Source organism: Xylocopa sonorina, chromosome 1 (assembly GCF_050948175.1).
Source record: "Xylocopa sonorina isolate GNS202 chromosome 1, iyXylSono1_principal, whole genome shotgun sequence".
In the NCBI taxonomy this organism is placed as follows: Eukaryota; Metazoa; Arthropoda; class Insecta; order Hymenoptera; family Apidae; genus Xylocopa; species Xylocopa sonorina.
The window spans coordinates 4,490,423-4,510,938 of NC_135193.1; the positions used below are offsets into that span (position 1 = coordinate 4,490,423).

Consider the following 20,516-nt stretch of genomic DNA (forward strand, 5'->3'; position numbering starts at 1 on the left):
TCCGCCTGAGGCGAGTCTGTTCCGTGCCGCGCTCGAATCTGTTCCAATTTACATTTATATTGAACCGCAGGCTAGACTGCGAGCCACACCACTGTTTACCAGCACCCCGGATACATTTGTGTCTTTCCATTTACGCCACGAGACAGGCCAAGGAGGCTACGTACTTGCAGCTCCTTAAACTTTTAAACCCACCGTGGCTACGTGCCGGCCACCCCAACGATTCCTCTTCATTCTCGGTTTAAACCACCGGGTCGCGCTCCACCTTGGGTCTACCGAATCGAGTAGAACTCGTTTCGAAGGCCTATTTTCCCTTTCGTGGACGCGACACGCAGCTGCACCTGCGGTTACTATTCCAAGAGGCTCGTGGAAATATATTACCTCGTCCCTGGCACCCTCGATTTCACCCTTCTTCTGTAGCACCGAGGGGATGGTGCGTCGTTGTCTTCATCGTTGTCCAGGAACTTCGTGAAACTTCCGTTCGACTGACGTGGCTGCTCCACTGTTCCATTCTCGTTAATAAGTTTTCATGGTTCCATGCTAGAGCAGTGGAGAGAGACAGAGAAGAGTGAGGTGGCCACGTATGATCAGAATATCAACAGGAAACGGCTCGTCAGTGCGAAGTGAGTAATTAGGTCATTAGGTAATAACTTTCAAATTGCAATTTGGTGAACGCGGAGAACGGGGACAGGGACCGTTACTGATTCCAATATCGCTGAGGAGACCGCTGTAGTCGGGAAGTTTTGCGATTCGACGAGGGTAGTTGCCTCACTTGCTTGTCAATAAATTTTAGTTCGTCAATTGTTTGGTCCGGTGCAACTACTCTATTAATCAAGTCGAATATCGCAGAGTGGCATTGTCGAAGAGTACACTATGCGAACCATAAACAGTACCGTTCGCAATGTTATACGAATTAGTTATACAATTAAGCTTTGTTGTTTCAAACAATTCAGCTTTGTTTCATCATCGTTCGCAGTCGATCTGCAAGACACTCCTTTCGAACGATGATGCTCGTCAGGGCTCGATCTTCCTTTCTGAAATCAAGCGACGTGCAATAGTTTACGATTGCGCGACCGTGAAGTCTTCAAGATGGTTTAAAAGAGAAAATCACGAAGCTGCGTGGAGTCTCCGGCACGATACATCAGCGAGAGCACGGTGGTTATCTTACGACCCTTCTGAATGTTCAGAATTGATGGCAGATAGCGGCCGAAGGCGGCGACGACAGGAAACTGGAAACTATTTACTCGAGGGACGATATTAAGGGTCGGGTTTATACGAAGGCGGATAGATCGCAGCGATATAACATTGCAGGGGTCGCGAACATCGCCGATAGAACGAAAGGGAGGCAGTTGGAGCAACAAAAAAAAAAAAAAAGGAAAAGAAGAGGAAGAAAGGCGTCTCAGATATTTCTGGGTGGATACGGCGAATTGAAACGAAACGTTGAACTTTTAATAAGCTGCGAGGGACAGTATGCTATCTAGTGGAACAGCTCGACCGATTCTTCTACGAGGACTAAGACCAGCACGCTCGAGATCCCTCGTTTCTCTTTCATCCCTTTTTTCACCCTGTCCTGCCTCTTCCTCCGGGGATTCGTCGAGAAGGAGAGATAAAAGTGCTCGGGATTTATAGCGCGAAGAACGAACGCCTTCGCGAGGCAGTCGAGCGTGGTCACTGTGTATCAACTTCTCGCGATCTTATGAACTGCCGTTACGGGTGGCCTAGAAAGAATTGAAACGCAAATGAGGGAGACAATGACGATGGACACTTTCGTAACTCGCTATCTCGGATTACACACCCGCGGAACTTATCGAGTAACGTCGACAGAATTATTTAATTATGATCGAACCGTTTGCAAAAAAATGGAGAAAGGATCGATGCCAGAGTTACGCGCAGCAAAGTATTTCCACGATTTTTCGAAACAAATTCGTTACTTTCGGATCGTTCGTAGGAAACTTCTGCTCGCGGCGCCCGCTCGGGCGGATTCACGTGAAATTCGCGGAATCGCGCGCGGACGAAAGTTCGGGCGGAAAACCGCAGCCAGCGGCCCGGTTAAAGGCGGAAATTCGAAAGCGGATCGCGGAAAGTAAGAGAGGAGAGCAGCTGGGTTCGGAAAAAACGCGCGTAACTCGCGACCGCTGCCGACTTTAGGGTTATTACAGTCCATTTTCAATCCGCGCGGCCTCACGGGGACCACTGCGTTCGTACTTACTCGTATCCGCGGATATCTCTGCAATAACCGCCGCGAAACTCTTCCATTTCCGGAAAACCGTACCTCGTTACAACCTCGCTGCGCGTATTTAAAATGTCTGCTGATATCCGTACATTCGAAAGTATTATATCGAACATCCTCCGTGTTCTATCCGTCTGAGTTTCCCTTTTTAAATATTAATTCGCAGAATGAATAATACATTTTCATCAGACGCAACGAATTTCATTTAAGTTGTACACGCGTCAATGGATTAATGAATCTTGATTGCGATACAAAGCGTTACCGCTGATGCTTACGATACAGAGTGCTCGTTTCAAAAGTTCTCCCCTAAATATCAGACTTCGAGCAGAAAGTGGGTCGGTGAAAGTTAATTCGTAGGGTAATTAATATTTCGCCGGTGCTCCTGGCGAGAATCGATGGGCGAGCTGGATTCGAATACAAGGATAATACCGGGAAATTAGCAGCAATGGCTCGCTGCCCCGTTACGTTGGCTATCCCTGGAAACTCGAGTCAGGCTTTCGACTAGCAGTCACGAGATGGTTGATTGCTAATCGGTGGCTAGGAGGAGGCAGCCCGGGTAAGCCGTGGTTGGCCTGGGAAAAGTTTGGAAAGCGGCGAAGAAAAGGACGTTTCGTGCCAGCCGTTCCAGTGGACTCGTTAGCGAGAGTTAACTGACTTTACTTCGGGAACGGGGACATTTTTTTATGGTCAACTGACTCGCCACTTTCCAGCTAATTTTCGAGCGCGTTCCAGTTTATATTTCCATTCGAAGAAATTAACACACCGCAGAGACTTATCGGACGAGGCAGAGTAAACGATGATTAGCAATTAGAATTAGCCGAGGTAGGAACGAAAGGGAAGAAACGAATTCGTTCTGCCCCGAATCCGTTAATGGACTTGTCAAGCTGTAAGGAGAGAAAGAATTGGTCAGTCGGATTGCCGCCCCGAGATTCGAATTCAGATTTTTCATTTGCGCCCCGATTGCTTCATCAATCACACCCATCCATCCCATCGACGTATTCCCTCCTGTACGTTACAGTTCGAAAGGTTCTTCGGATTTACATTTCCAGTCCTGAATCCAATCTACCGTGTCAACGCGTTCAAGTTTACAAATCAGTTGTTTCGTTTCAGTAAATACTGATGACGCGATATCATTTGCCACGAGCATCGATATCGTGTTACGTTTAGATGGAACTCGATCATTAGTTTCGAACAATTAACTTTTTATTGTATAAGCAGAAAGAAAGAAGGATACTTGCAAGGAGAAGGGTGCGCGCGGCGATCGTTTCCGGCGGAAATCTTGAAATTCATAGCGGAGCACCGTGGATTCAATGGAGTCGCAGATTGCGCGGCGCGCCTACTATTTCGCGTTCAGCCGGCGATTAATTAAGGGAACATTGAAAGACCAGCTGTCGAGCGGGGCCGCGGCGAAGGGACGCTCGCGCAATTTGCGACAAATGCGTGCCCGCGTTGAAACAATTTGTTCGTTTGATAGTGGCCCGGCCCGTTCGCGCCGGCCGCGCAAACAAATATCGCGTCACGGCCGACTCGCGGATTATTTATGTTACAGATTTTATTGTCTCGTTTATCGGTACGCGGTGTCGATAGGATAATCGGATCCGACGATGTAACGCGTCATTTTTCAGATTTCCACCGCTGCCAATGGAAATGTCCTCGTTCCGTGCCAGTCGCGTGACGTCCGCGTTCATACTGTTAACACGCGTGCGTGTGTGCAGAAAAAAAAGGGAAAAAAAATAGACAGGGAGAGGGAGAGAGAGGGCAGAAGAAAAAAACGTACATTTGTTGGACGAACGGGACTGAAAAAACAGCGAGCCGTTCGATTGTGTTGCAACAGATCGCGAACGTTGTTAAACTCGAATTAGTCGTGGATCCGATTTTCATCGAACGTCACTGGTCGCTTGTCGAATGACGGACGCTTCTTGGTGTACACCGATTCGCTGCGATTGTCACGGCCCGATGGAAAGATATTTCGTGTAACTTTTTTTGTTCCCCGTTATACAATTGTACGGCAGAAATGTAACGCGATAGGATTAAAACATGGCCGATGTTCGGACCGTCTACTCCTCTTTCAATGTTTATCGATCTCTCTACTCGCATGCATCCACTCTCGCGGATAATAGGATGAATTACGAGCGTAAGTAACGTATGCTTCTAATTTTTTCTGCTTTAGGATACGAATGGGTTGGCTGGAGAAACGACACGCCGAATATGCTTGGCCATCCCGTCGAAATAACCTTCGAATTCGACTATTCTAGGAACTTCACTGCCATACACCTACACATGAACAATTACTTTACCAAAGATGTGCAGGTATGTTTTTTCTATCCATAAAATGCTGATTTAAAGTACTTATTATAGAACGTAATATTAGTATAAAGCATGGAAATACTTTTTTCACGGATGGTTCTCCCCGTATTTTCCTACGATATCACGGGGACCACTTGCAGGCGGATCGCGCAAAGCGATATTGAAACACGCTTCCTCAGATTATTCCGATTAATATTCCCATTATATCAGCCTCCGCGGGGAGATCGATGTTTGCTCAAACTGTATAAACTCGCCGCGAGATCCATGAATTCGTTATAATCTATTAAACTTCGCGGATGACTCGGGAACGAGGAAAAAAGAACGGAGATCCGTTTCTTCGGCGGTCCTCTTCTAAACGAATATCTATTATCCTAACGAACCGGCACCGGTATCCGCGTTCCAAGGTTCGAAGCTGAAAAATGAGAGCTCGCAAGGGAAATTCCCCGCCGTAATAGTCGAAACGATTTGAAACTTTCAACGACGCCAACGTCGAAAACGCGCTCAATTATTTACCCTCGAAATCCAACAGCGAACTCGCGTGACGCACGGATACCATGATAAATTTAACAGACCGTAAAAACCATTTTATTTATCGCGCGAACACAAGTCACGGGAACGTCCCGCGACTCCACGATCGAAGAATGAAAGTTTACAACCCTCCGATGCACGCCAGCCGAAGAAATAATGTTATCCTACCAGCTGACCCGATCAAATTATTATCTTTTACGAAACCAGAGAAATAAGAGGAGAGAGCCGATCTGACGCGGAGAAAGCATTTCCATCACGTCCAACGATTTCCCCCTCATTTATTCGTTCGCCAGCCGTTTCATCCCCCTGACTATAGGCACGGCCGCGCTCTTTACACCCCGCCCGATTCTTCCGCAGGTCTTCTCTTACGCGAAGGTTTATCTTGGCGCCGGTGCAAACCAGTTTAACGGCGAACCTGTTCATTTCTCGTACATACCGGATCTGGTGCTGGAGCAGGCACGTGACGTTACCATAAAGCTTCACTCGCGCGCCGGCCGTTTCCTGAAATTGCAGCTGTATTTCGCGGCGCGCTGGATCATGCTCAGCGAAGTAATCTTCGAATCAGGTAAGGGAAACAACGGATCCCCGATAAAAATCTATTTTTCATCTCACCGCTTTCTATCGGTCGGTCCTCTGGAACGCGCGTAGCTTTCCTTGCGAGAATGAAATGAAAACTGCGATTGCTTGTGTTTCTCGAGGAAGCTTTAAAATTCGAGGACGAACGAAACGTTCTGTAACGAATGAAATTTAGATAGACTTTGGTTCTTCCAAAATCGTTTGAAACACGTGAAGATCTAACCTCACGAAACTCGAACCGCGGACAATTCCCGCCAGTTTACGCCCCTTATCAGCTAGACCGGAAACTTTCCACCCCGCGTTCGTATTTCGCGCGCGAGGACGTCGAAGACAGGAAAAAATCAGGGTGGAAAAATGCTGGGGGAAGAGAGAGGGGCAGAGATATGGCGGTGGAGAACGGGGATCGAGGGAATCGCGATGTCGAGATATCCAGAGCGAAATAACTTGACACAGGGTTCGAAGCTGCGATGGTAACTTCCGCGCGCGATGCACGTCCCGTGGCCGCCGTTCGCGAACTTTTGGTTCAAGAAACGGATGAGTTCGGAAGTCTCTTTCCGTGCACGTCGCCGGTCGATTCGATTTCCAATTTCAGGTGACACACACTCGCCGTTCCGCGGCGCCGTAACGACGGAGCCGTTGCAGGAGACGAGGGATAATCAAGCAGCTGCGCGCGAGCGGCGATACGTCAGGACGCGTTCCTTCTGACGGGACAATGAATTCTCGGACATGACTGTCGGCAGGAACGCGATGGAATTTTTGTTCGCGTTCATTAGAGCCGGAAAGGCTCGCGTCCGAGCTCGTCCCATGTTTCCAGACTTTTCCAAGCGGAACGAGATATCGTAGTTACGCGCGACGTCCCGTTACTCGAACGAATTCGGAATTCAAACGGAACGTATTGAAATTTCAAATCAAAGGTCGAGAATAAACTCTGAACCGAGTATGGCATTGGGTTTCGTATGGTTCCAATCTTTACTTTCTCGTCGAAATTTAAGCAGCGAATATAGAAAATTTTCAAAGATAGACGCCAGCTGAAATATCTACGATTCAGAAGTCGCGTGTCTATCGTGCCAGGAAAGGATGGGGGGTTTCTTATTAATCCGAAAATATCCGCGGCTCTTGAAATATTTAACGGCGGTTCTCTTGAGCGATTCGAAAGCGTCGCGATCGCGCGCAGAAAAAGCGAAAATATCCGTGACACGTTACGCGAATCGGAGCACGTGGTCGTGAAGTGGAAACGAAACTTAGCTGACTGCCACGCGAAGTGCCGCGCACTCAAAAAGTTTCGCTTTCCGGGTGTACAGCGAGAAACGGTCGTTAATCATTCTCTTGGTGTTCTGTTCCCCCGTTTCCGCGAAAGATAACTTCGATTACTTGAAAGTCCACGGTATCCTTATCTTGCGTAATTTGCATTCGTTTTCGAAAATGTCGCACGCCTCGCGCATCCTCGAATTTCTGTGTATTTCTTCTATGGATTCATTCGAAGCTTTTCTCGGTTTTCATTTATTCCATAAAGTGCATGGCACGGTAAAAATAAACTTGCGTTCGAACTAAACGCATGTTCCACGCTGACGTAGAAACATCATCGTATAAATCATCGACAAATGAATTGTGATCGATTGCAACGAGTTTCAAAGAACACGACACTACAAAGAACAGCCCTTTCGTAAACATTTAATTCCCTTGATGGCCGTAAATTTCACTAGTCTTCATCCTTGATGCCTAGTAATCTCCGAATGGAACAACACCGACGACGAAGAGCCAAGGAACAAGAGTGGCATTGTATTGGCGACCGGCAGCCCCTATCAGAACAACGAGGGTCCGCTGCAAAGGGACGAAGTAAAGGCCACTTTTAATAAGGAGGAAAACAACGATAATGCCCGTAAGTCTGCCCGTCGGTTTCTGCTATTGTTGCATCCCTTCGTAATTTTCCGCACGATTCCCATTCTTCTTTATTCCTCGCCCTCGCACTCGTCGCCCGCCCGCCGCCCTTCCCGTTTTTTCCCTTTTCCACCGAGCCACGCTCGCCCTCTCTTCGTCCTTGTAGGTTTGCGCGAAAATTGAATGCCGATCACGAACAGCCTTTTCTTTCGATTGCTCTCTTTTCACCCCATCCCACCCCACCCCACCCTCCAACGGCCAATTTTTCTCTCCTCTTCGCTCTCGTTAGCATTCCACGCGCTCGTGTTCGCGAGAAAACATTTCGCGATATTTGCCGGGCCGGGTAGCTAACAACCGAGGTTCTGATAAAAATTTCATTTTCATCTGTTTTATAGAGCGGCCGATTTTTAACCGAGTTTGCTCAATAATGAATGCTGAATGGCCGGGTAGCACAATGCGTTACTTCCAAACACAGAGAGCTGAATGCCCAATTTGCGGAAATATGCGTAATGGTGCTCGATTGTACGAACGAGCACGCGATAGGCCGTTGTGTGCGTATGCGTGTTGCAACCAAGCACAGGATAATTTCCACGTCTGAAAATAAACGCGAAATATGGAATAGCATGCTTTTTTGTTCTCCTACAGGGTAATTAAATCTTGCGCGGCTCAAAGGGGGAGTTATGCACCCTCTCGATGACATTAGCATCCTTAATTACTGCGAACGTAACTCGCGACGATAATAAAGTGCACTCGCTACGGGCGAATCTTCGAATTCAATTTTCGCGAAAACTAAACTCTCTGCGAGCAAATTTCATCCTGTATCTTTTGCTTTTTCGTACAGGCGAAAACTAATTTTTGCCCGGTTGTGTTACGGCCCCGTCGGTGTCCACGCGAGAAGTTTACACGCGCGTTAAACTAAAAATTTTAATTCCAGCGCGATTTACATCGCAGTCGAACGACTGAAATTGTCTGTCCTTCAGCGACAAAGAATGCTTCGCGCTGTTGGGTACGGATGTGGATTTTGTGCGACGCGATTCTGGGATACACCAAAACGCGGTCAAATTGCGCGCGACGCCACAAAGCCGGATAAAATGTTTATACGCAGCCGGCGCGACTCTCTAGTCCCTTTCCGCTCGTTCCTTTTAATGCGCCGTAACGTCTCCCAGGTGTTCTCGAAAATTCTCGGTCGGTGGTCAAAGAAACGAACCGGAAGCGAGGGACGATCCTCCTCCGCGTCCTCTATAAACCGATAACGTCCCCGCGCTCCACCTTTTGTTCTCCACCTTTCTCGAGGACAAAGCAAAATCTAATTAATTTCTTTCCCTATTCGCTCCCATCGCCGTCGGAGCACTTTGCTTGCTACCGAAGTGTTAAAAGAAGTAACTCCGAAGTAACGGTGGACATGTTTGCGCGGCCATTTTGTTTTGTGGACCGTTCAAATTGGTCCCCGGCACTTGTCTCTTCGAAATTTCTTCGCGATATTAGGTTTAATTGTTCGTTAGAACCGTCCACATTTATTTAGTGCGCTTTTACACTTTGTAACGACATTAAAAGCTTCTCGACATGTTCCTTGAAACCATACAATTCTCACATATATCGTAACTGGAAGTGAAAACGATTTATAAATTGAAATACCAAATACCACATCGTTTATCCTACAGAATTGGTGAACCAAATACGTGGACGTTCGTCAAACGTAATCGAAAGTGGTACATAGATGTGAAACTCCCAGCTGTTCGTTCGCTCTTAGAACGAAGTGAGAACCGATTTCACCGGCTACAAGACGGTATAAAAATAGCGGTGGTGGCAAGATGACCAGCTCCGATAACTCTTTGACATCGTTACACCGACACCAATACGCGCGACGCCGTTGCACAGTGCCAGGGATGAAAATTAAAAGCCTTTACGTCGAATCGATACACCGTGGCGCCACGGCTCTCGTGTACGATTCAACCTTTCACGCGATGAAACCAATATTCCGTTTCCTGCGTAACGATCCTCGACTGGCAAAGGGAAGTGGCACCGCGACCGGGGTAAGAAGCGTTACGGAGCGTAACGCTCGGTTTCCTCTGGGTGCATTCGCGTAACTGGCGCGAACCGTGTGCGAGGGGGATGCGGAACAGTGCCGAGGATACGTAGCGATCTCAAATGAAGTGAGAGGGTGTTCGGAAATTTCTTTCGAACCCGTTGAAACAGCGGGTGATAATGGAACAACGCTAGTTCGAACGTTTCTCGACGAAAAACTGGCAATTCCTTTTTTTTTTTTTTGTATAAATGCTTAATGAAAATCCTCTACGCGTCAAACGAACAGAGGAAAGAAATAGTCTAATTATATTAACGTCATTATATTGGATTAATTCTTCACTTTTTAAGCGACCTGTCATTAAGTCACTGCGTGAATGACAGGGAAACGACAAACGATAGACGTTCGATCGCGCAATAAAAGCAACGGGTCGATAAAGCGTTGATCGAGCGTGATCCAATTACGTCGAGCACGATGAACGCAATCATCATTATCGAGGCATCGTGCATTATGCGAGGCTGCCTTCGCGATAATATCCAGCGTGATAGGTCGTGTACTTTGGCGTATTAGGTGCCCGGGCTGCATACAGAGCGGGATGTGTACGCGTGCGTGTCCCGTGCATCGCGTACGAACGTTCGCGCAGTGCCCTCGTAAACGCGTCGAAATCGAACGGCTCGCAAAGGACGTTTTGCTCTTCGTTAATTGCATCGATTGCTCGCCAGCCCGGACTGTTACCAGAGTATCAGATCTTATCTATGCGCGGGTAGGTGAACGCGAAACTGCGAATGGAACGGGTGCTGCGAACGGTTAAACGATCATCTGCGTTTACGACGATCATTCCGCGTTCGAACGAGAACTGTGCGAAGCGTCGCTCGATAATTCGAATGAATTTTTTCACGACACTTGCTTCTGTTCAAATTAAATTAATCGTATTCGATCGATTTTGACCCCAGCTGACAAAGATTCCCGAGAGAAATGTCGCACAGTTCGATCAATTGTATGTTAATTCTAAATTGTTTTCTTGAACTTTTAAGAAGAATATTTAGGTATATACACGTGCGTCAGTTCCAGACAAGAGCAAGGAACCGGAATCGAGGCAATTCGTCGGACTCGTGATCGGAATCCTGACGACGGTGATCATAATGCTGCTGGCGGCGATCATGTTCATTTTCTATCGAAATCGAAGGCTGAAAGCTGCCCTCGCGCCTTCGACGTTCTACGACCAGCACGGCGATCTTAAGGTAAGAAAAATTCCTCAACAATAATTTCCTATAATCGATGATGTTCAATTTGTACGATAGGTATTCATGAGTCCCCGATACGAACATACAGCCGCTCGATTTATTCGATACCCGATACGAAGTTAACCAGCTATTAGGTTTTAATTCCCAACGTAATTCGTTGAAATTTCGCGCGCTTCCAGGCGGGATTAGAATATAAACATAGGAAGTATAAATAAAAGAGGAGGCGAGCAAACAACGGGATCAGAGAATGTTCCCGGTGAATTCAATCAGCCGGCTGAATCCATCGTTTAAAACTTTCGAATTACCTTCGTTACCGAAGTTTACATTAGCCGGGTCTCATTTAAAATCCTACGAATCGCGCGCGTTTATTTTACCTTTCACCGTTTCGACACGGGTGATCCGCGCGGAAAACCGTACATCTCCTTCTTCTCTCGAGGACTCCTTCGTTCCATCCCCTCGAGGACAGAAACGGAGTCGCCAGTAACGCGAGGCTACAGCGTTCGATTTCAATTTCGTTGCGGCGGAGAAATAACGCGACCTTGTTACCCGGTCAGTTAATGATTTAATTCGACGCCCAGCGATTCGCGAAACGACACCAGGACGCTCCTGTTTCCCGCTATCGAACGGCGGATTTTTCTTCCGGGTCGCGCGACTCGGCTATTACGCCGTCGATTACTCCCCGGGTCTAATAAAGCGAACGGGAGCAGGACTATTTGCGCTCCGTTTTCATCGTGCGTTCGACGAAAAGGCTTTTGAGCAATCATGGAAAACGTCTTGGCCGCGTCGAGGCCGGATACGAGACTGCAGAGCCAGGAGAAGAGAGAAGGCACGGATGGTGGAAACGGAGCTCGTCAAATATTTTCCTTGAAGCGGCCAAAGGGGCGAGCAGGATTGCGCATCGATGCTCGGGAAGAAGGATCAAACGGGGTCCTCGATAAATAGCCGCGAGCTTGTTACGCGAGCGCGGACATTTTTTCTACGTGAGAACGTTCCGATCGTGAGATATTTATTGTCGTAGCTGGTCATATTTGTTGAGATCAGTTCGTCCATAACGGGGATGGAGGTAAGAGAGAGAGGCGTGACGTCTGACACGAGCGTGGTTGTTCCACTTAATTCCGTGAAACCTGTCGAGGGACCGTCCACAGTACGGGAAGAAGAACATCGATAGAAGTTTGTAGATTAGTTAGTAGCCACCGGTGATGTATTTGAAAATAATTGGAGGGAGGTAGTAGTTGGACTTACAAGGCAGGGATTACTCGCGCGTCACTTGACCTAACCAGGACCTATGACCTATATCAGAACTGTCCGCGTTAAGCTCGGAAGCTTAAACGGTATCCTTCGTTCAGTCTCTATTCGGACTGCTACTGAAATGCTATACGACAGCAGCTTGCACGTGACACGAGTACTGTCATTATTAAGATCACTTTTAATACAAGGCGTTCTTCTTTCGAATTCCGATCTTCAAGCTAACCTTCCTTGAAAAGGACCTTGTTCCACTCTTCTCTAAGAAATTACTCGATAGTACCGAACCAGGATCGTCGGGACCGTATTTCGGCCTTTGCCCACGACAAAGAACCTTCCTTTTCCCAGTGAAAATCCATTCGTAGATTTCATTGAAATATTCTCCGCGGGAGACAGAAACGGAGGGTTGAAAACGAGGGAGGAGCGCGTCGGACGCTTCGTTCGTAAGAGGAACGGCACTGACGGATTCCAGTCGGACGGTTGCTGCGTGTAATAACGAGAATTATTAAAGTTTTATATTTGTTGTCGTCCGAGAGTGGTCGAGTCGTGAGTCTGCGGCCAAGGGCGCGACCATTCTCCGTCTCTCTCTCTCTCTCTCTCTCTCATTTTTCCACTGACTCTGCACGCGTAATGAGAGCGCGTGCTTGAAGACAGGACCACTTTGTCCCGGTAAAAAATTAATTACCACCAGTGCCGCGAACAATGCCGAAGCGTGGCCAGCGGCGCGATGGCGGCCTGGATAGAATGCAACGGCGGAAACGGGCGGAATTGGAGACGGTGGAATGCCGACGGGCTCGCTTCCCCCATTGAACTTAAGAAATGGTACGCGTACCGGCCTGTAAGAATATGTAAATACGTGGGAGAGGCGCGCTCCGGCTAGGGAAATTGGTGTTTAACGAAGCGGGCAGCCGCCTAAAGGGAAGTGGGAAAACGAAAGGCGCGGAGCTTTCTACGTGGAATTGGAGTCTGGCATCTGTTCGTTTTGCGAAATTCCATTCCGCGGAAATTGATAAATTCTATGAACTGGGAATTTGTCGTGCTTAATATAAGAAACGGAATAACCAGAGGCGAGGGAGCCTCTCGTTGGGAATAATTTCCCTTCGAATTTCTCCGCGTACCAGCCGGCTGAACAGACGGATAAGAAAATATGTATTTAGCGACCCGAAATAGTCGCTGCCGGATTAATAACAAGGTGAACTTTGTTCGCGCGAATGGACGGCCCGGAGACTTGGACCCTTTCACGGAAATGTACGGAAGGCAGTAATTAACGGGTCGCTGAACGATGGGAAATAATGGGAGTCTGACGACGGCGCTCGATTCTCCGTGAACGCTTTCCGAACCCGTTCGTAGTCGAGGAGAGGGTCGAAGTTTAAGACAGGTGCGAAACAATAGCCCGACAGTCGGAGACGTCACGCCGACAGTAATATTAAAACCGTTAATAAACATTAATTAAATTTCCGCGCCTAACGCACGATTTATTGTCGGCGGGAGCGCGAATTATTATCCTACGATGAGCTTTACCGGGCAGCAGTGAATATCAGAGTAAATTATCAACCAAGAATTTTCTTAATAACACGAGTAACGCACGGTGTACAACGTTGCTAAATATCCGCTGAAATCTTTACACTTGTAACATTATTCCGACATTAATTAAACGCGAGGTAATAAATAATCATAATAATAATAAATATGCAGAACGCGGATCATAAAAATGCAAATTTATGTTTCATTTTCGGAGTAAAATATTGCACGCGAAAGGGAGGAAAATTCGCGGGCAAAAACATGCGCGAAAAACCGTAGAATTTCCTAGAAATGGTAATATTTTTCTGATTTAATTTTCCGCCTAAATTCGTCCCCTCGAAATCGAATAACAACGCGTCGCAAGCTCGATACACTCTGTCCGTTCCCGAACTCCGTCGCGTCGTCTGGGAAAGCCGGTTGGTACGTACGAATCAGGCTGCGACGGTCCGCGAAAAGACGGCTAATCCTCTCATCGGATCATTACAAGAAGAAACGGAAACGTTTCCGGCGAGATGGGACTTGCATTTATTACGAAGAAGCACTCCCGTTAAAAGAAGTCCCGTAAGAGCTGCTCCCCGTTTCTCCTGAAGTCCCTCAAGTAGACGAACCAATATAATTCCCTCTGAATAAATTTCTTTTCCCACCCCTGCCGTGGCAGCCAGCCGAGCTGACTCCACTTAATTAAAAGAGCCTGCTAGTCGCACGGCCGTATTGTCGGCGCGAGACGTGCGTTATCTACTCGTTCGCCCGTCCGTACACCGGGTCTGTGTACACACGTCCCTGTTCTCCTTCCGTCTCGTTTCACTAGACGCCACTCCTTGGCATTAGCCACCTGCTACTTGTCTAGCCTCGACGTTCCAAAGCCCTCGAGTGTCACGATTTTCCTTTCTTCGCTGCCCGACCCCGTTGCGCTTCCGGCAGACTACGAGCCTCCACTTTCAAAGAGGCGTTCACGCGGTCTTCGATGCTTTGATAGAGAGCAGAAGCCCCTCGGCTTGTTTCTACCCACCGTTGGCTTGTTTTAAAGATCACGGGTGTGCATCAAAGTCGAAATTTTATGATATCAACTAGCCACAGCTGTATCGTCGAATACACGCTGGGTCGTCGATGTTATTTCGATTGTGAAACACGGAGAACGTTGGAATCCTCGAAGCTTTGGAAAGGATGGTAATCTTTAGTTTTATGAAGAGCGAGGTGAGCTTTTCGTTGATTTCCGTTGTACAGAATTTATAGAAAAAGGTATTATTTTACTGGTTACATGACGGGAGTAGAACTGTTCTTGTCAAAAATAAAACGAACGATACGCGGAATTGCTGTCATTCTTTAATCTACGAAAAAATTGTGGCCAATATTTCACGAGTCAGCATGCGAGTAGAGTAAAATATTCAGACCTTTCATCACGATGGTCGTATGGCTTCCAGAATAACAAATGAAAAAGTTCGCTATGGTGAACATATTATTTAAACCAGAATCAAATAATATTTTTGTACGGCTTCGCGCAAAATTAAAGGTAGATTTTACTTTGAAATATTTCTACGCAAAATTATTGAATTACCAGGTCACGCGTGTGCGTAAATCGCGAATAAAATACACCACGAAAGTACGAAACGAGGGATTTTAAAATTCCTGGTTCTCAATAAAATTGTCGATGTCCGTTTGACGGGAATCTCAGAGGAGGAACAAATTTTGTTTAGCTTGCGATCGATCAGCGGATCCTCTCTGAGAACTTGGACGCGACGGAATATATTTTTTTCCGTTCTTTTGAAGGGCATTCTTTTTTTTTACTGTACCCTCTTTCACAGTGTAATGGCGAGCGCAAGCTTGAAACATTTCGTGTAACTGGTGGAAACAATACCGACTTGTTTGAATTTTTCACGTGCTCGTAGCCGTATTAACGTGCCGCTGTAACACAATGGCTGGCTCGCGCGGCTGTTTCACAGTTCGTTACTTTTTAACGTATCGTGAAAAATATGCGTTGCACGAGCGTGGACAACGATGCTTTAACAAGAGTCAGTTTCCTGCCCTGTCGAACAATAGCGGAATGGGACGGATTGTTTCCCCGTTATCTTTTCGCGGAACTCGTCTCTGTTCCACGAAATTAATTTCTTTTCCTGGCTCGATTAATCGATCGCGGTTGTTACACACACCCACGCGATTTTCTAATGAAATAGGGGATGGAATCGAATAATCAATCGAACGATACAGATTGTCCGATAACGGTGGAACGTATTTGAACGATTTTCGGGCCACGTGCCGTCGAATTTCCGGGAAAGAAAGCAGAAGGGCCGCGAGCCCGCGATTTCATTAAATTTCATGGAGTTTATTATCCCGAAACGGCCCGATCCGTGACCCACGCCCGTAAACGCGCTTTTATTCTGATTCAACGGGGATGTAGAAGGGACGCGGCGGCAGCAGGGGTCGCGGAAACGAGAGTACGGCCGGGAGGGAGGCGTTCAAAAGTGAGGTAATGCGATTACCGACTTTAGCTGTGGGGGTTCGTCGCGATACGAGGGGCGGCCGAGTGAAAACAGATTATTTTAATTTAAAGCAACAAACTCGCTGATTCCCGTATACTGTAATCCTTCCCGCAAATTTGACGTACGCGTGTACCCGCGCTGTCACGGCCAGTAGTTCCCGGATTAAGCATTAGGAGGCAACACGGCCGCGGGCTAAAATTCTTCCTGATGAAAATCAAACAGATTCCACGCGAATTTTTTCCCCTGCAATTCTTTTACTTTTTTTCTTTCTTTCTTTCTTTCTTTACTTCCTTTCTCTCATTTCAGTTAGTTTTTATTCATCTCTTCGCTGTACTCCGAAAGAATTTTCTATACGCGACAATAACGTGGTTCGTGCCGTCGAATTCGAGATGGAAAGAGAAGAGCCACGTTATTCTCTTGACGATTTCTCGCGTGGCGTTTCATCGAGACGAAAATTTCGTCGCCCCACATTTCGAGGCCCCTTCGTGCGGCGCTTTGATTTAGCGCGCGAAGTAGACCGAAAGATGGATCGAACAATTCGGAGGCAGCGCTCATAAGGGTGGAAATAATGTCGCGTTCGTGTAAATCTCCGCATCAATCTTCGTTAAGACACGGGTAATTTATTTGATTTACAACGACGAATGACGCGAGTTGCGCTTTTTTCTTTTATTTTTTTTTTTACAATGTACATAATTAACGCGATGCCGGGGCCCTGAAATTTCAGTTTTAATGGCGGACGAACACGCGAAACATATTTTATAAAAAGCTGCAACGAAAATCTGATTCGTAATAAACATTCGCCCGTTCCCCGCGGGCTTTGTCTAGTTTCGCGCGATTATTATCCGCCTCATTTTTTACATTCATCATTCCGACAACGTGTACGCAACGCGGCGAACACGGAACCGGCCGATAATAATGGCCGGAGTTATTCGAAAATATAATTTTTATACTTTCCGCGGATCTGATTACCGAACCGCGAACCACAGGTCTACGAAAACCGCTGAACAAACGTAGTATCGATCGAATCGAGTTTGCACAGAAGCGGCCTCAGCCGAGCAAAGGTAGAAGCGTTATTCATTTAAACTGCACTCTGTAACAATTAAACAATATCTCGATCCCCTTGTTATCTTGTTTGTTAATAAAGATAATTTCGGTTATTTTCGCGATTCCAACTCGAACAGCCAATGCGGATAAAGGAGGCATTAAAAAAGTAGGATATCCGCGAAACGAAATGCAAATTATTCATTTGTACCCGCGGTGGTCACGGATCTTGTAGAACAATTAATACGTGCAAACCGCAAACGTAACCGAATACGTGATTTATCGTACGATCGCGCTTATGCTCTCAAGCATGAAATTAAACAATAACGCCAAACGCGCGATCATCTGAATTTATAATTATCGCGATATTCTCGGTGAAGGTATTACCAACCGGGCCGTTGTGGAATCTAATTAAGAAGTTCGTAAAAAAGAAGCTACGTTTCTCTTTGCAGGAAGTTACATCGTACGCGAGATTTAGAAGTCCACAAATTTCTTCGTTAAAATTGAAGTTTCTACGACGGAAGAAGCGCGAACTAAGCGAGAGGGTAAGAAACTGCTCAGGGGGCGGTGGTTGTCGAACGATGGTAGAAAATAGGCAAATATCGGACAGGTTGAGCAGCTCCCGCGTGAACAAAGGACCGAGAATCTGCTCGTAGTAATGAAAATGGCAAAAACCACTCCACCGCTAATTAATTGAAGATCGTTTTGTTCGTGGAAATCCTCCGCTTTGCGTGTCTGGGATTTCATCAAGCAGCAGGTTATTTCGATTCGCGTTTTTACGCTCATCCGCGGCGAATTATGCCGTTTATTAGTTAGCGCGTTCGCTTTCGCAATGCGAAATCGCGGTTTACTCGACCGAGAATGGGAATAGCGAAATGCGAGGGTGTGCTCCTTCAAGTCTCTTTTTAATTTGACAGTTTTCGAGTTCCCTTAATTGCGAGCATTTTCTTTCCAGCTTGAAGTTCGTGTCCCCTCGTTCATCCCGTCCGGGCAGTGAAAGTCTGCTGGAAATTTTTAAATCCCCGGTAAAGCTCGCGTAATCTCATTTCCTCGTAACAGCTTGTTTCTGCTTAGGTGAAAACATTTCACCGTTTGCTATTCGCCCTCTAAATTAACCTCTTCAATTACCAGCCCCATTTTTACTACACCCCGGATGAAAACCATATCGTGTTTATAATTGCTCGATGAACAACGAGAATTACTGTTCGCTCAGAGTGTTCAACCGAACAGCAATTCACACCGTTCATTTCCCGTTGAATTTTGCCGAAACAGCCGCGATGTTCAACCAAAGTGAGCCGTGTAATTTCGGTTTAATAGGCCATTGCTCGCTCGGTAGCATGATAAACCGGATGTACCATTAGTATGCAACGGGACGTTCTACGTCTCTGAACAAATACGACACGATAATAGGTGCGTCGGCCCGTCTTCGTTGGCTATAACCACCAGCTATACAGTTATACGACGCCGTGGCGCCTCGTTTATTTCGTCGTGCTGTATCGCGAAACGCTGGGGGTGTATCCGCAACGGAAGGCGTCACAGCCGTGTATCGGCCGGGATACTTCCCCAATAAAAGCGTCTTCGGGTCAATCGAACCTATCTACCACGAAAAGGGTCAGGGTTGTATCAATCGAGAGGGTCCTTTGGTGCGATTGATATACTTCGCGACCGCGACAAACACTGCTCGGCCGGAAGGGACCGTATCATGGCCCTCTAGACGATGCAAGGGGTGATTCGGGAAAGTGGCCAATACTTTGCGATAGTATTCATTGTACGCAACTGTATCGTATATAAATGTGAAGGTAGCTCTTTCTGCGAAAGAGCATGCTTGTTATTTTCAGCAAAATAAGGTAGATACGAATCATTGCGCGGATCGTATCGTTAATACGAGTCGCGTCCGCCGTGTAAATCGAGAACTGTAACAATAAATATACTGATTTCTATGTATTTCTATTTTCGCACGTCGAAATCAGCGGGCAGTTTATCAATGGACCAGACTCGCATCGCAATTTATATTTCACATAAATAATGACGGGTAAAAAGCATTTACACCGGCGCAGCGTTTAACATGCACACTGTGTAGCCTGTTAATTTCCACCGTTGTACATCGGGGAATAATATTATTTGGTGTTATACGTGGATTTAAAACGATGAAAGGAGCTTTCAGCGATATTACTCGAGCTGCCCGGCGTCCATAAATATCCGGAACACCGCGAATATCCGGGTAAACAATGCCAACCCGAAAAAACCTTCCAGCTTCTCTTCTTCGCCCGCCCGCCGCGGCGGCCCGATAATAAAATCTATAACCTTCTTCGTGAAAACGGAAACGGTATTTCATTAATCCTCTTGCATTCCATAAGCGCAGAGGAGCTCGGGCCATTAATCAGCCGGATGAAAGAGAAAATGGACTGGCCGTATTTATTTTATCGGACAAAAAGCTCCGTCGAGTTAAAGAGGGTGCGCGTCGCGTTTCCACGGATAATGAACTCTCGATTCGCAAGCTACGTCGACTCACGGGCGAACCTCTGAGCCGAGTCGCTCCGGACGCGATCAAACCGGAAGCGTGAACCGGGTCGCGGGCAGAATTCTCCGCGGTGATTCTTTCTCCTCCGCTACTCGGTGTTTATCGTGTAATTACTATTTTCAATTAACGCCCTGGCAGGGATCGATTATTTTTCGCTTAAACGAAGATGAATTGAAAATGCAACGCGCGCGCGCGCTGATTGGTTTCTCGGTAATTAACTTTTCCGTCGACGTATCGAATCGTCCGCGGCCGCTCGTCGATCATCGAGGGACCCGTTCGCACGCCATCGAAGATTTCCTCGCTGCCAATTACGCGGCGTTCCGCCGACCGCTTTAATCGGCGAATACCCTGTATCGTTGAGCAAACAACCGGCCAGGCTCGAAATTAACGACGGTACCCTCCTCTATCTGCCGCTCCATCGCGTGGTCTCGCGCGTCGTTTCATCCCCCGCCGCGGTTTCTGTAATATCCGAGGAGAGCAGCCTCGGACGCGGCGTCGCGTACGCTGGCTTGCGATCGCGCCATCAACGGGAACGAGCGACCGACCGACCGACCGAGCTTTGAATGTCCGGCTATAAAAGACGGGAGAAGTCGGGACAGCTCTTCAGATAGCGCTAATGGAGAAAGGGAGGGTGGATGACGGGAAGTCGAGCAACGTACCAGAAGAGGGTGGCGATCGGAAGCGAGAGAAGAAGCATCTATGAGACGGCGGGGTGGCAAAGCAAGAGGCGTTAGCCGTGGAGTGCTGGATGACGGAAAGACGAGCAACGTACCAGAACTGGGGGACAATCAGGAAGTGAAGGAGGGGCAGAAAAGTTAGAGAGAAACGGAGAGACGAAGAGGTGGAAGGGGAATCGAGGAAAGAGATTCGAGAAGAATCCCAATGGCTAAGTGGTTATCTTATCTTAACGATGGTGCCGCAGCGTCTCAAG

General features: G+C 47.3%; 1 protein-coding gene across 2 annotated transcripts in view; it reads left to right on the plus strand.

Annotated features, from left to right (window-relative positions):
- Nucleotides 1-20,516, plus strand: part of Ddr (discoidin domain-containing receptor 2) — a 174,161-nt gene that overhangs the window by 134,127 nt on the left and 19,518 nt on the right. The window contains exons 7-10 of one of the 2 annotated variants that reach the window (XM_076893431.1): nt 4,398-4,537; nt 5,420-5,627; nt 7,362-7,517; nt 10,605-10,780. In XM_076893431.1, coding sequence (XP_076749546.1) covers nt 4,398-4,537; nt 5,420-5,627; nt 7,362-7,517; nt 10,605-10,780 — 680 coding nt within the window. The remainder of the gene's footprint in view (nt 1-4,397; nt 4,538-5,419; nt 5,628-7,361; nt 7,518-10,604; nt 10,781-20,516) is intronic. The other variant, XM_076893440.1, reaches the window with a different exon arrangement.